The 16147-nt window shown below is 38.6% G+C and overlaps 1 protein-coding gene across 2 annotated transcripts in view; it reads left to right on the forward strand.

Moving 5' to 3' along the window:
* Positions 1-16147, forward strand: part of Corin (corin, serine peptidase) — a 195747-nt gene that overhangs the window by 116214 nt on the left and 63386 nt on the right. Inside the window, exon 6 of one of the 2 annotated variants that reach the window (XM_070012303.1) lies at positions 7502-7615. The exons of the other annotated variant lie outside the window; for it this stretch is intronic. Coding sequence (XP_069868404.1) covers positions 7502-7615 — 114 coding nt within the window. The remainder of the gene's footprint in view (positions 1-7501; positions 7616-16147) is intronic. 2 annotated transcript variants of the gene reach the window in all.

Consider the following 16147-nt stretch of genomic DNA (forward strand, 5'->3'; position numbering starts at 1 on the left):
TATTCAAATACAAGAGAGAGACCTGCAATACTTGAATATTTGTCTTTCTCTGGCTAATTCTGTTTAACATGATAACCTCTGGTTCTATCTATTTTCTTAAATGATATGCTTTTTGTTCTTCTATATGGATGATTAATAGTCTATTGTGTGTATGGATATATATTTAACCCCCACATCTATACCCATGCATATATACCCACACATATAAAGACACACATTTATGTACTTATTTGTTTATTTATATTTTTACTCTTTCATCTGCTGATGGGCATCTGGGCTGATTCCAGACCTTCACTATTGTGAATAACGTGTCAATAAATACAGAAATGCAGATATATAGGAGATATCTGCATAGATAGGTAGATATCTCTTATATATGCTGACCTTTTCTCTTTCAGAAGTTATGTATCTAGATCATATACTAACTACTTTTTAATCTCATCAGGTTCAAGGATTCACATGATCATGTTTGTGATTCTGTCCATTATCCTGGATTTTATACTCTATCCATTTGTCTACTCAAGATGAAATCTCACTTGTACTCCTCCTGTATAAACGCTGTCAAAATATAATGTCTGATTTCTTTCAAGTTGTGCTCATCTAATCTCCTTCTCTATGTCAGAAGATAGCAATTCCATATTGAATTCTATTTGAAGTCCATATTGACTCTTGCCTCTTGTCTTTCACTCACAACTCTCACCTAATAGACCAGAAGACACACTTGGCTTTGCTGTCAGAACAAATTCATCTCAGAATCTCCACTGTGACTCTGACTTCTCCACCTCCTGCCATCCCATCCCAATGACTTCACTAGCCTCTTAACGGGTCCCTGTTCTTTCCTTTGCCCCTCTGGTTGAATTCTAATACAATAGACAGATCTGTTTTTTAAAAAACAAAAGCAAAAACAAAACTAAATTCATATCTTTCTACGTACTATTTACTCAGACTCTTTTTCCTTAAATTTACAAAGTCCTTCCCAAGGCCTTCAACAGCCTGTGTGGTTGTACCCTCTCCTGCTTTCCCTCATGCTTTGTACCCTCCTTTCCTTCGTCCCTCTCTCCTCCTTCCTCCCCTCCCTACTTCATGTGGATCTACACATGGATATTCATGCTCAGACTCAGACTTTGTCCTGGATACTTCTTTCTGCTGGTAATGTCACCAAAAAGATGGCTAACTCTTTTTATCAATGTCAAGTTGTTGCTCCAAGGTCAGCTTTCAGTGAGGTATCCCCTGGTGCCCTAATTATTATTGGACCTATCCTATTCTACCCCTTTACCTTAATTCTGTTTTCCTCTCTGTTATTTTCTTCTCGCCATAGCACTTACTACTTTCTGGCATGATATACAACAATCTCCTCCTTTATTGTGCTTTCTGTTATCATTTATCCACCTAGAGTATAAGCCCCATAAGGCAATCTACTCTGCTCAGCAATACCTTCCACGCTCCTAGAGGAGAACTGAGTTGGCAAAATAAATGAATGAGTAACTCTGAGAGCAATACTAGCTTTGTTGGCTCCACATAGCAGATGAACGAAGAGACTGTAACTCCAAAAAAAAAAAAAAAAAGTAACTTAAACCATCCTCATGGATCTTTCTGCTTTTCCAAAGGTCTTCCCTATACTGTGTTTCTAAGTAAGACATCTACAATTCCAGACTCATTTCTCCCTCCACAATGCCCAGAAACACTGTCTCATCCCTTTACTCTTGGGGATCTTGACTCCTTTGTACTCATTGCCTTCTGACCCCCGCATACACCTACCCAGGGCATTTTCATTTTCACATGCAATGAAAGTCCTTCCAACTTCCTTTGAAGGCAGAGTCTAGACCAGCTTGGGTTACTTGAGCTTATTCTTTCATTTCTCTTGTCTCACCTCTTACTTTTCACCTCAAACTCTTCATTTCCTGTTTATGCCCAAAGATACTGTGCTCTAATCCAAGAAGAATTCTTGTATCAGTTCTTGAAAGACAAGTCATCTTACCTATCATCAGATAATTAAGAGCAATAGTTCTTTATAACAATTTAATCTTAAATACTATGTAGAATGCATTGTAGACAGACTCTTTGAGGATTTGTTTTGGGGAGGGTTAATTTTTTGAGCTCTAAGTATTTTTTAGATATGAGGTCCTTGTCTGATGCATAGCTAGTAAAGACATCCCATTCTGTGGGCTATTTATCTTGCTAGCTATGTCCTTTGTCATGCAGAAACTCTTCAGTTTGGTGCAATCCCATTTATCCAATCTTTCTTTGATTTGTTGTGATTCTTGGATCTTTTTTTTTTTTGACACTACTAAAATTTATTTTTTAAATGATATAAGACCTACATGGCCCCTGTTATATGTTTTTAAATATGTTTCAATGCAGGATGAGACTTTATAATATGCTGCGAAAACTACATAAAATACATGTTAGTATTTTAAAATGAAGATTGCAAGTATAATAAATATTATATTTTTACAGGTTGCAAATTTCCTTTTCAGTTTACCAATTTAACAAAATTCTTAAGGGAAAGTTGAGTGTATGGTTTCTTTGTAATGTAGTTTCTTTTATTTTGAAGTTTCTGACTAATTGGGATTATTTAAGAGTAAAAGCAACCCAGGTATCTAACCCAATGAACTTTTCTTGTCAATTAAAGGAACCCCTTTGTAAGCTTTAAGAGGCCCTTATATTAGGTTAGAGACTGTGAATCTCACTGCTTGGAGGGGATTACATTAGATTTGGATACAATGCAATGTCCTGGGGTAACTGCTTCCCATTGAAAAGTGATTCTGGATCTTTACTTCAGAAGTTTCAGCCCATACCAAGCAGCCCTACTGTGTCCACTATCCCTTCCTGTAATATTTTCAGGGTATCTGGTCTTAAGCTCAGGTCTTTGATCCAGTTGGGGTTGATTCTTTTGCAGGGTTATAAATAAGTATCTAGCTTTAGTTTTCTGCACACGGATAGCCAGTTCTGCCAGTGCCAGCCAGTTGAAGCGGCTGTCTTTCTTCCATCCTGTGATTTTGGGAAAGCAACTCCATTTGTAATAGCCTAAAAAATATACCTAGGAATTTGCTTAGCCAAAGATGTGAAGGGCCTCTATGATGAAAACTTTAAAAACCTGAAAAAGGGGATTAAAGCAGATTTAAGAAAATGGTAAAGCCTTCCATACTCCTCCATTGGGAGCATTAACATCGCGAAAATGGCAATACTGCCCAAAGCTATGAACAAATTCGGTACAATACCCATGAAAATTCCAGCAACGTTATTCAATGATATAGAGGAAGAACAGGAAGAACAGGAAGAACAGCGCTGAAGGAATATCAACACCAAACTTCAAACTCCATGACAAGGCTATAGTAATTAAAAAAAAAAAAAAAACCAACAACAGCTTGGTACTGGCACAAGAATAGGTCTAAGGACCAATGGATAGAAGACCCAGAAATGAACTCACAGACCTATATCCACCTAATATTTGATAAGGAAGCCACAAACATTGACAAGCTCTTTCTTAATATAGGCCCAAGTGAAGGTGTACTTTGCCAAGTCAACTTGTTCTTCAGAATGGAGGTGATGCTTAGCTTCTGGCTCTAAACAAAACTCAAAGAAAGACAGGGCAAATGAGAATACCATACAGTCAATGGCTGGTTGGAGTCTGAGAAATGACTCCATATATTAATATCAAGGGTGATGAGTATAAATGCCTCCATACACACAGGGAGAACCAAGGGTCATGGTAGAAGCAAATGCAGTAAATCTCAAGGTAATGAATTGCAGGCTATGCATTGCTATTGGAGACAAAGATACTGAAAAGTGCTGATAACCCACCTGGGTGTGTGTGCTCATAGGACTCCATGACAGTCTGAAGGTCAGGTGATTTGTAATTGTCCTCATCATCTGGTCACATCACCTGGTGCCATAGAAAATCTGAGTACAACCATTCTTGTAATATTAATTAGCTGTCCTATGTGTAAGTGGAAGTCAGGTTTGGCCGTGAAGCATCTTTATTTGGTAAAGAATTCTTCAGCAGATGACTATGTTTAAAGGTAGGGAATTTTCCTTCTGTTTCCTGCACTCTCTGTATCCAGGGATAGGATAGTACCTATCACATAGTAGACAGTATTTTTCAGGTAAGGAATGACGCTTCCAGTGATCACTCTATAAAATTCAACAGATTCTTCTTAGAATTACAGAGGACTGGGAAATGATGTTGATATTGTGAAACACAACTTCTTCCCAGAGGACTTCCTCACCCCTTATTTATCATCTAAAGACTCATTTACTGTGTCCAAAGACAATGAAACCTGTGCTTAAAATAAACAAACAAAAATTCTGAGGCAATCTGTCAAACCCTCTCTTAAGATATGTTTCCCCTGGACCTAAAGCTGACCAAGAATGTCATCTCATCTGGATCGAATTCACCTGCAGGACAACCAAAGGCCTTTTGTGTAGAGAGAAATGAAGGTAAACCTGGTGTCCTTGAGCTGGATTCAAGGTGGGCTGTGAAGGGTAAGGCTGGAGCTCAGCTATGTGGCTTCTGGCCATCCCTGCAGCTCTTGGTTAATTGAAACATTTTATGCAACTAAATGGGAAATTCTGGATAGAGGGTCATAGTAAGGGAACAGAATATGTGTAACAATTCTATTTACAAAAGTAATGTCAGTTAATAAAACCACAAAGTTTCAAAGACAGAATAGGAATTTTTAAAAAGCAATTTTTAATTGTTTCATAAGACCAAGGACAGCCCTACCACCAAATATAGAACCTCACAAAAGACACTTTCTGCTAAATCAGACAAGACAGGAAGTGTCAATAGCCATGACATAGCAAGGAATGTGTTTTAAATTTGATGAAGATTTACAAAGGCCCTATACAAATAATTCTTTCTCAAGTTACATATGGTATACATATATGATATACTATACATGCATATGTATACCTATACATATATGCTCTTAAAGATGCATCTAGATGTTAGGAACTATCTAGTGTTGAACTTTTAGCTCTACTTCATGAGGACACTTCAGAGCGCCAGGTAGGGAATGCAATCATTCTTGAACCACAGCAGCTGTTGAAATAGACATATGGAATTTTGCATTCACCAGTATGATATAGAAACAATACAACCATAGGATAAACATTCCCTGAAATTTTTCTCTTGATAGTAAGTAGAGGAATAGTGTGTGGACTGTCTGGCAAAATCTTAGTGATTTGGCTTTTTATTTATATTTGTTTTCCTTACAGCTTTTAAGACTCTCTCTATATATTTTAAGACTCTATAGGAATATAATCTTGTGCTGAGTTCTCCAACACAGCACACATTACATATGTTGAATATTTTGGTAGTTAAAATCTATTGGTCTAACATATTGATTCTGAAGTCTTGAGATATAATGAAAATAAATGTTTATGGTGATACTGTCAAGTTACCAAATCAATCAGTCCCTAATATTCAGCAAGTGGTAACACTCATCTCCTTGATAACTTGTAAAATAATTCCTTAATTTTTCTTCTCTTCTCTTCCCTCCCCTCTTCCTTCCCCTCCCTTTCCCTCTCCCCTCCTCTCTTCTTTTTTGTTCCTTTCCCTTCTTCCTCCTCTCCCTCTATCTCACACATGCTTTGTGGAAATATATTACTCTATTGGAGATTTAGGTGGATTTTCTTATCAAATATTAATTTATAATCTGAGTTCCAATAATTTTCAGCTAGTCCTAGAAATTTGGGCCGAAATGAACAGCCTGAGGCCTCACCAACTACAACTTTCAGTGTGCACTTTTCTGTATTTCTAATTCAGAGCTAAAATGTTTCATACTTCCTGGGTTCCTAATATTTAGTGTACAAGGTTCATCTGATCAAGGTCTACGCCATACAGGGAACAGTGACCATGACCGGCCAGTGGACCCATGGCTGATGATGAAGGCATAATTTTGTCAGAGGGAGGAAAGGTGGAGGGGAGGGAGGGAAAGACAGAAAGAGAGGGGGAGAGGTAGAGAGAGAGGTTTTTGGAGGTTCTATTTATCTATGGTTATTCTGAAACTAGAGCTCATGAAAAATGGTAGGGTTTTTCTTTTGACTAAAAATGTAATACATAATCATTAGAAGAACATTTGTAGAATACAGAGTAAAATAAGGTCAAGAAAATAAACACTGCTTCTAATCTTATTACCAGGAATAATTACAGTAGGCTTTGGTATACTTCTTCCCATGACTAATTGTGCATTCTTTAGAACCATTTGGTGCTTTTCCACTTTAATTATCCTGAATGTTGTCCCAGGACATTGAGTATTTTCTGCAATATACTTATTTAGTGACTATGACAATAGTCCTTATTATAGAGGTACTAAATTTATATAACCATTCTCAATAGTGATTCCAGTTTCCTCTTTATAAACAATCATGGTATGAATATCCTTGAGAATAAAACTTGCTTGTATTAATAAAGATTTCCTTTGTATGAAGTCTAAGAAGTAAGACTGCTGAATTAAACACTGCACATTTCAAAAGCATTTGCCAGGAGGCTGAGATAGTAGGACCATAAGTTTTAGGACAGCCTAAGGCACACAAACATAAAAATGTTTAAAGAATCACTTTTGATGCATCTGATCAAATATATGCCTAATTTCATACCTGCTTTGTTGAACTAATTTATTAGTGGTCTTGCTTAAAAATGTTTCTAACTTTTTATCCTAAATTTATCACTTACTGTAATTTGAAAGCAATTCAATACACCTTGAGCAATGGGGAGAAGCATTAAAAAAAACAGACCACCAAAAGACTAAAAGTAAGAAATATCACCAAAATCTAACTTTCTGTGTGTATGTGAATGTGTGTGAGAGAGACAGAGACAGAGACAGAGAAGAGAGACAGAGAAGGAAAATAATATTAGCTAATGTCATTTTGCATTCCTTATGCCCAAACAGACTCTGACATTTTAACTGGCATTTTCTTTTATTAAGGAAAGTAATTTTATTTCAAATACAGGCCTTGAGGTCTCTCTGGTTTTGTTCTAACACATGTAAATTGACTCACTTCATTTTTGCTGTAACTTTCTCCACCACATAAAGTAATATTTGAGGAGAAGGTTTTCTTAATGTTTATTTATTCAATTTATAGTCACTTTTAGGCTTAGTCAATTAACCATTTTAACATGATTTTCAATTGGTAAAAAAAACTAAGCCCATTGGTTATATTTCCCCCACCGCCCCTCATTGATTATGCAATTGTGAGCCGAATATCTCTGCCTTGTTGCATAAGCTGGTTGTGCAATTTCCTTCTACCTTTCTCAGGCAGGCGCTTACTACGCTCAGGGAGTCCACAGCTAGTGATCTCAAGCGCTAGAGAAAAAAATAGGAGCAATTAAGTAGAAGAAAATGAGGGAGAATTCCTGTCAAGGGACAAGGGAAGGCTTCCCAGTGCTTTTTGTTGTTCTTTTCCCTTTTCTTCCTCTGTTCTAATTAAAAGGAAAGCCCATCCCTTGTTGTAACACGTATCTTGACTTCCCTACTGTTTTTTTCTCTCTCCTCAGTGCTCTGCGGAGGGGGCGAGAGCTTCCTGTGCCCCAATGGCATCTGTGTCCCCAGAAAACTGCAATGCAATGGCTACAATGACTGTGACGACTGGAGCGATGAGGCTCAATGCAGTGCGTGGCTGTACAGCTGGGGTTTGGTCAGGGTGGACGGGGTTCCATGCGGGGCCTCAAACACTAAACCATTCCCTTGTCAAATCCTGACAAAGACCCCACATCTGTGGCCTGCTCCTGAAGTTGCCTTTCTAGAATGATCCAAGGCATTTCTCTCCCTCCAGAGTCCCAAGAGTATATTTATGGACCTTTCAAAAGTACAATTTTTAGACTGGTGCTGGTGGCGCACGCCTGTAATCCCAGCCCCTCAGGAGGCTGAGATCTGAGGATCATGGTTCCAAGCTAGCCTGGTCAGGAAAGTCCTTGAGAATCTTATCTCCAATGAACCACCAAAAGACCAGACATGGAGCTGTGGTTTGAGTGGTAAAGTGCTAGCCTTGAGCAAAAGAAGCTCAGGGACTGTACCCAAGTCCTGAGTTCAAACCCCAGGAAAGGCACACATACATTAAAAAGTACAGTTTTATTATAAGGAGCTCAATAGCTAGGTACAGACTGGAACAGATCAGGGAGTGAAGCATTTTTGCACAAAATCTTCTAAACTTGGGGGTAGGCGTTTGGCTTATTTTGTTTGAGTGAAAAATTTTGTTTTTGTTTTTAAAACTTGATGAGGATAATGGCCAGTATTTTTTTTCTACAAGGATATTTTCATAGGAAAAATTTTCACACTAATGATGCTTACCATTCATGACACAGCAGATTTGAAGCTTCTGGTTTGCTTATGCTTTCTCTAAAGGGCCAATGTCAATGAGTCTAATTGTTTTAAAGATGCTGTTTGGTAGAGTAATCCTTTCCATCCTCACTTGACTTCATTCATTTGTCATTTTGCCTAAATTTGCCAGGGGTTTGTCCAAGATAGATTCAGATTTCCAGTTGTTTTGTGCTAATGTACCACAGAAGGGAAAAACTGGCCTTGAGAACTATATTTTGATACAGTTCATGAACTGTATGCAATCATGAACTAAATGCAATTATTTTTCTAATTGGTTTTGGATAGGCACACAGCTGGCCATAGTTATTAGAAGAAGAGTTATATTTTACTCCACACAGAATCACCTCCTTTGAGAATGTCCTCTGGTCTGTTTGCCAGGTGATCAGCTCTTTTTCCATGCAAAGGGCTCATTTGTCAGAACTTTGGACACACATTACATTGCAGTCATCTTTCAGGTTAATATTTCCCAAAGTGAGATCCTACAGTATCCAAGTTCTTGAAAAAATGCATGAAGAAAAGATCTGAGAAATGCTGTCAGTTCTACTTCTTAGTGAGTTTACAGGCCATGCCCATATCTTGCAATTACAAAAGAAAAAAGAATAGACAAGCGAGACACTGGTGGCTCATGCCTATAATCCTAGCAACTCAGGAGACTGAGATCTGAGGATTGCTGTTCAACACCAGCCAGGGCAGGAAGGGCCATGAGACTCTTGTTTCCAATTAACTACCAGAAAATTGGAAGTGGAGCTGTGGTTCAAAGTGGTAGAGCGCAAGCCTTGAGCAAAAGAGCTCAGAAACAGCACCCAGCCCTAAGTTCAAGCCCCATGTCCAAAGACATTAGTTGTACCCAATTTTGCTAGGTCTTCAATTTGTGTGTGTATGTGTGTGTGTGTTAGTGTGTGTGTGTGTGTGTGAGAGAGAGAGAGAGAGAGAGAGAGAGAGAGAGAGCGAGAGAGAGAGCACTATCACTTCTATTTGGTATAGGACCTAGCATCCTGTGGTTATTTTGGTATTCCACACACATTTTAGAAAATGTTTCTGGTAAGACACCCCCACACACAATTTCTCTTATTAACATTGGGGAATATTACTGTAAACTTTGCAGAAAATACCGTGTAAACCAACCCCAGTAGGGAATTCTGAACGGTTCAATTGAATTATATTGAATTTATGAGAATTTTATAGTAGAATCTCTTATGCATCTCCCACTGTGGCTCCTGCTGGAGAATTATTTAAATTCTGCCAGAGTCTCCCCCCTCCCCTCTCCCCCCTCTCCCTCCTGCCCCCCAGCAGTGGGTCAACACTGCTTTCATCATTTAGTTTGTTCTCTGGGTTTCTGAGTATTGGACTTTGAACATAGTAAGTGCTTTTTGCAACATTTGTTGAAATCAAATTTGAAGTAGTCAAATTTTCCTAGACACCAAATGAAGAAGACATTGCCATCTGGAAGGTTCTTAGCAGTGTCTGAGTGGCTGAAAAAAAAAACATGTCAGAGAAGAGGGAGGTGAGCTTTTCTTGGGAACAAATCTCAAGACTGATCTGGGTTGGCCCATTGAGGAAATAACAACCCTTTAGAAACCATCTTGATGGAAAATCTTGTTTGGTAGAACAGAAGAGGCTTGAGATCCATAATGACACCTGCTTCTGCGTTGGAGCCATCCATGTGGGTGACATTTCAGTGTGTTTGTGGATGGTCCCACATTCTTGTCACCTCCACCTGCTGAGAAGGAATAGGGTGTGTGAAATAGGGTTTGCATACAAAGCACGTAAACACAGACCCTCCCCACCCTCTCCCCTCCATTCTTGGGGGGTGACAGGTAAAGAAAGTTTTGCTGAACATTCTTAGTGAAGAGCAAAAGAAAATACCCAGTTCCTCCCTAAAATTCTGGCAGGAAGACAGGAGGAAGATTGCTAGAGGAGAAGGAGATTGTTCATCCATGAAATGAAATGTACAAAAGGCCTCTAGCTATAAAACATTGGTCAATTTAGTAGCTTGTGTCGTTTATTGAATTAATGTCTTAGTCATGTGCAGAGGAAGGAAGGGAGGGAAGAGATTTGTTATTTATGAGTGACCTCATCAACTAGGCTAGAAGCAGTCCCCTCTCTCGTCTGAGTTCATGGTCAGCACAGGAGGAATGATCATCTACCTTCCCCTTTGGGTGCAGATGCAGAGCTAGAGTTTAGGGAGACGAAGAAGGTTGCTCCCGATTCAAAGTACTAAATTTGAACCCAGTCTTGAATGCAGTGCTGCTTTCTCTCAGTTGTGCTGCCTTTGACATGTCCTTGTCCTTGGCGAATGGTTATGTTCTCTCCATCCATATGCGAATGGTTATGTTCTCTCCATCCATATCCATATCCTTGTCCTTGGCGAATGGTTCTGTTCTCTCCATCCATATGCAGGAAAACGTTGGACTCTTCTGAATTCTCAACTCTGTCGTGGGAGGTAATTGATGCTACTTGTGTTTGTATCAGTGACTATTTGCTGACTTTCTTAAATAACTATGTCTTCTTCTGTATCAGTCTCCTCTGAAGTTGTTTATTGAGTGAAACAACTCCAAAAACTGGAGGCAATGTTAATGGTAAAGTAGATATAGTCTTATTTTTTTTTTGTCAGTCGTGGAGCTTGAACTCTGGGCCTGAGCACTGTCCATCAGCTCTTCAGCTCAAGGCAAGCTCTCTTCCACTTGAGCCACAGTGCCACTTCCGGTTTTCTAATGGTTTATTGGAGGTAAGAGTTTCACGGACTTTCCTGCCTGGGCTGGCTTTGAACCATGATCCTCAGATCTCAGTCTCTTGAGTAGCTAGAATAACAAGCATGAGCCACCAGTGCCCAGCTAGACATAATCTTTTAAAAGTTAGGAATTTAATTTGACAATTCCTAGCAATGCATTTTGAGGTGAGCTTTCTTTAGCAGGGAGACCATTACATTGAGGGATCCTTTGCATGCATGGATTCTGACTCAGTTGTTCTGGAGGTGGCCTGGGTGGTGGGATGTATCCAGATCTTTCCAACAGGCAGCCCCATTCTGAAGCACTGGACTAGAAGGTATCTGGTGTCACTTCTGTTGCTGACGTGTTGTAATGGTGATTCTAGAACCACCTCCGTGAACAGTGTCTGGTATATAGTAGGTGCCTAACAAATAAATACATTTTTTAAAGAATCCTCAAGGAAAATGGTTTCCAGAGGAAACATTTTATGTTACATGAATCCACCACAAAATACTTTTGGAACTCATGTTCTTTGAATTTTGGGTAAAATCGGTGGACTTGTTTTTGAGGATGGCAGTTACCTGATAATAGTAAGTGCCCCACCCTATGGGAGCTAATACCGTATGTTCTTGAGTCCAGCTGTCTACACTGCTGTCTCTGAGAACCTGGGCAAGATAATCATTCTGTGCTTCAATTTTTTTCAGTAGCAAAAAATGAAGGAAATTTTGTCTGTAGAGCTGAATCACTGGATACAAAGCATGCACCGCTAGGTCTGGCATAGAATAACAGTCAAAGAGCAGTAGGTTGTACTTGTTATTATTACTGCTGTTCTGTTATGCTCTCTGCCACCCTCATTGTGTTAGTTTTTCATCATTGAGGAAACTCTCTGAAAGAAATACTTTAGAAGGAGGAAGGATCTGTTTTGGTTTATTCTCAGAGGTAACAGCGAGTGGTCAGCTGGCTTTGGGGGTCTTTGGGGACAAGTATCATGATAGTGCTTAGGGGAGTTCTTGTCTCATGACAGCCAGGAAGGAGAGAGAGATAGAGACAGTTGCAGAGAGAGACAGAGACACAGGGAGAGACAGACAAAGAGAGACAGGACACAGAGAGATGGAGACAGAGACAAAGAGAGACAGAAACACACAGGAGAAGGAAGAGGATGAGGAAAAAGAAGAAGAGAGGAGAGGAGAGGAGAGGTCCTGGAACAAGGTATTCCCCCCAAGAATATGCCAGAGACTTATTTCCTCCAATTAGATCCTGTCTGTCAAAGTTTCCATCATTTCCCCATAATGGCATCAAATTATAAACCAATCCATAAGTCAATCCATAAATCATGTCAGAGTTGTCAAGATCCAATGACTTTTCCCAATGCCTAGATTCACCAGGTAGTATCCAAGTTTTTAAAACATTAGCCTTCACTGGGCATACTCTATATCCACACATAATATCCATGCAGAACCTGTCATTATAGGGGTTACCATATGACTCCTGGAAATCATGGACAACTGATAAAGGTCAAGTAGGAAAGACAGAAACACTAAGATATACACAACAGTTTTTAAAGCTGCAGCACATGAAGTTATTCTAAAAGGAGGCAACCTGAGCAGCAACTATTTGGAAGGATATTTCCAAGTTTTCAGTCACCAAAAAGGACTATATTCACCGTAACTTCTTTCTAAGATTAACTAAAGGAATGGCCAGAAAGCCAAACAAGCGAATTGTTTGATGCAAACAAAGATAGGACAGCACCAAATCCTCTCATCAGAGAAATAAGTAGGATCACAAGAACTGGCTATGTGGAGAAGGTGATGGAAAAGATGGAATTAAAAGCAGCCCTTGCATTCACGTGACACCAGGTGACTAGAACAGTGCTTTTAAATCCTCTAGGGTACATTTTGCAATTCATGGAAAAAATGTGGATGCTATACTAAAGAGGGAAGATGCTATGGATGTCCAGTAGGTAGGACCCCAGGATGCTATTCAACCATCCCCATCCAATAAAGAATTATTCTGCCCATCTTCTCAATAATATGGTAGTTGAGAGATTCTTCTCCAGTGTTAGAGCCAATTGCAGAAAGAACTAGGGGATCAGGAAACCTGGCCTCTCATGACAGCTTTGCTGCTAGACAATGATGGGAAAATCTTTTAGCCTCTCTGGTAATTGTCTGGTGAGAGGGTTAGATGAGATCAGCTTTGGTCCCACTCATGACATTCTATGGAAGAAAGTTGAGCTGCCATTCTTACCTCTTGAGTTAAAGCAGCCTATGTTTGTGTATGGACTCATAGAGGCTGAGAAAATTGAATGAAGTCCTTGATATAAAGGAGCTTTTTGTGTCTTAGATTTCAGCTTTAATTAAAGGTTAATTTTGAAGGGCAAAAGTTAATAGTCTTGTCTATGAGATGCCAAACTGAAATAAATATTACCTTGGAAGAACTTCAGAAGAAATGATTATTATTAAGCTTTCCTTAAGAAAAAAAAAAGGACCATAGGTAGAAAAAACATCTGTCTTAGGTCATGAAAAGTTATGCTTGTATTGAGCAAGAAAATCGCAGCAGGCTCCTTTTGAAAATTCTGATTTGTTGGCTCCAAATTGTGTTGACCACATCTCTTTTTTAGTTCAAATAAACATCCGTTCCAATAAAAAGAGGCAGTGTGATCTTTGCTATTTGCCATGTATTTCTGGTTGTGCAGTAATGTTGGTTAGAGTGTTGAGCATTTACTATTTATACCGACTTTAGGGAAGTAAAAAGTTGTTGGCCAAAAACAGCTAATGTTATAACGAACTTATGAAAGTGTCTTCTAACCAAGGAAGTTCTAACAGTCGAAAACTAAATCTACACCTGTTTGAACAGCAAGAACTTTTGAAAAATGTGAAGTCATCTGAATCTAATAAATGATGGTATTCATCTTAAAATATCTCCAATGAGGTGTTCTAATATGAATTACCATAGTCCACAATGGGCCCCACAGAAGACTCAGAAAGTTTTGGAAAATTTTGGTGTATTCTCAGGTTAATCAGATTCTGAAAGGAATGTTTGATTCTTTAATAATCCTACCATTAAAAGAAAGAAAGAAATAGGAAAAGAAAGGAAACTTCCCTGCTTAAAAAGAAATTAACTTGTGATTCCAAACTTTACCCTTTCTCTACCTCCTTGGGAAAATGCATGTGCTTTTGCATTGATAGTCAGAAAAGTCTTATTTCTCTGGCTATTTCTGATTATAGTATCTTCATTCAAACTTCCCATGGTGCAATTTATATGAAAAAAGACAACTTTTTTAAACTTCATAAAAATTTTCAAGGAAATGTATATACCTCAATGTACACATTCTCTAAATCTGTCCAGTGGAAATGAAAAACAGTGTCTTATCCTTTCTGACTCCAATGGTCGTACACACCAGTCTGTATGGGGTTCAGGGTGGGGAAAGGGCGCCCTCTGCTGATGAGAAGGAAATTGTGCGCTCAAAGTTATGACTTAAGACCTTTTCTTAGTTCTTGATTTTCCTTCTGCTAGCCATCCTCATAAACATAAATAATAAATAAAAGATTTTATCAAGCTCTTTATAAGTGTGAACATATATATATACACGTGTGTGCTTATGTGTATATATATACATACATCTGAATGTTGTACCTTGACCTCTAAGGTACATCCTTTTCTAAAATGATGAGACTCTAAAAGTTATGAAGATGATTCTTTTTAGAAGAATCCTTTTTGGAAATGGACACGTATAACCCAACTAACGAATCCCATTTTTTTTTAATTTAGCATATTTATAAAATACAGTATGATAATTCACTGTATACATACAGTACACAATGATCAAGTCAGAGTAATTATTCCATTTCAAAAGCATTTCTTGGTGCTTGTAGTTTTCCAATTCTTCATCAAACACATACGAGGTTGCTGTAAACTGTCGTCACCTTACTGTCCTGCTCCATAGAGCTTAGAAGAGATTGGGTAATAGGTATGAAAGACTTGATAATGGCTGGTCATTCAGTTTGGGATGTTTGTTGTTGTAAGGTGTTTGCCTCCCTCATCTCCAGTTGTATGAGACATAGGACAATAAACAGTCAGCTAGATCTCAGAAGACTGCACTATTGTCAACTTCTGATACTCATCAGCCAAGGTAGCTGATCTTTAAGGGTGCCTGCATTCCTTATCTTGCTTAGTTCTTGCTATTCTGTCTTCTGTCAAGTTCCCACATGCTAAACGTTTCATTACACTACCACTGCACTGAAATTCTGCCCATCTTCGTGGTCCTTCTCCAGCTTTACCCAGTTATTTTGATACTTTATCTACTTTAAATACAGAAGAGATAATCATCACCGTAATGACTTTTTGAAAACAATTACAAAGTTGCATAGAAGTCATCACAATCCAGTGATAAAACATGTTCATCTCCTTCCAGACTTCCCTCCCACCCATTCTCAGTCAGCTGTGACTCTTCGACCATCTCGATTCCATTAGTACTCTTCTGTATTCTCTCTCTATAAATGTACTTTGTCTGAGAAGTTCATAAATGAATCATATAACATGCCATTTTTGCATGTGGCAAAATGTGTATAAGGGAACGTCTGTAGTCCTTCACTTTGTCTAATATTTTTTGAGGCTCAGTAATATCCTCATAAACATTAGTAATTTATTTTTGTAATCTCTGGACAGTGTTCCATTGTATGTCTATATTACATTTGTCTTCCCATTCATCATTTCATGGACATTTGGATTTTTTCCAGTTTTTGATGATTATGAGTAATGTTGCTATGAGCATTCATCTACAGAGCTTTGTGTGGTTACATATTTAATTTTGTTTGAATGGGCTCTCAAGAACAGACTTCATGAGTTCATTTTATACCAGACTACAGCTGCCACCCCAAGAAGCCATCAAGCTGTTTTCCACAGTGGTGCCGTGGCAATGTTCTCTGTTCTTATCAATCCTAAATAAGAGTTTCAATTTCTCAAAGTCCTTGCTAGTGCTTGCTACCACCTTTTTTGCCTTTTTGGTTACAGCCATTTACAGTATGTGTGATAGTGTTCTATAATGGCTTAACTTTATCTTTTTTTTTTTTTGCCAGTCCTTGGGCTTGAACTCAGGGCCTGGGCATTGTCCCTGAG

The sequence above is a fragment of the Dipodomys merriami genome, unplaced genomic scaffold (assembly GCF_024711535.1).
Source record: "Dipodomys merriami isolate MVZ:Mamm:240054 unplaced genomic scaffold, mDipMer1.0.p SCAF_9, whole genome shotgun sequence".
Classification (NCBI taxonomy): domain Eukaryota; kingdom Metazoa; phylum Chordata; class Mammalia; order Rodentia; family Heteromyidae; genus Dipodomys; species Dipodomys merriami.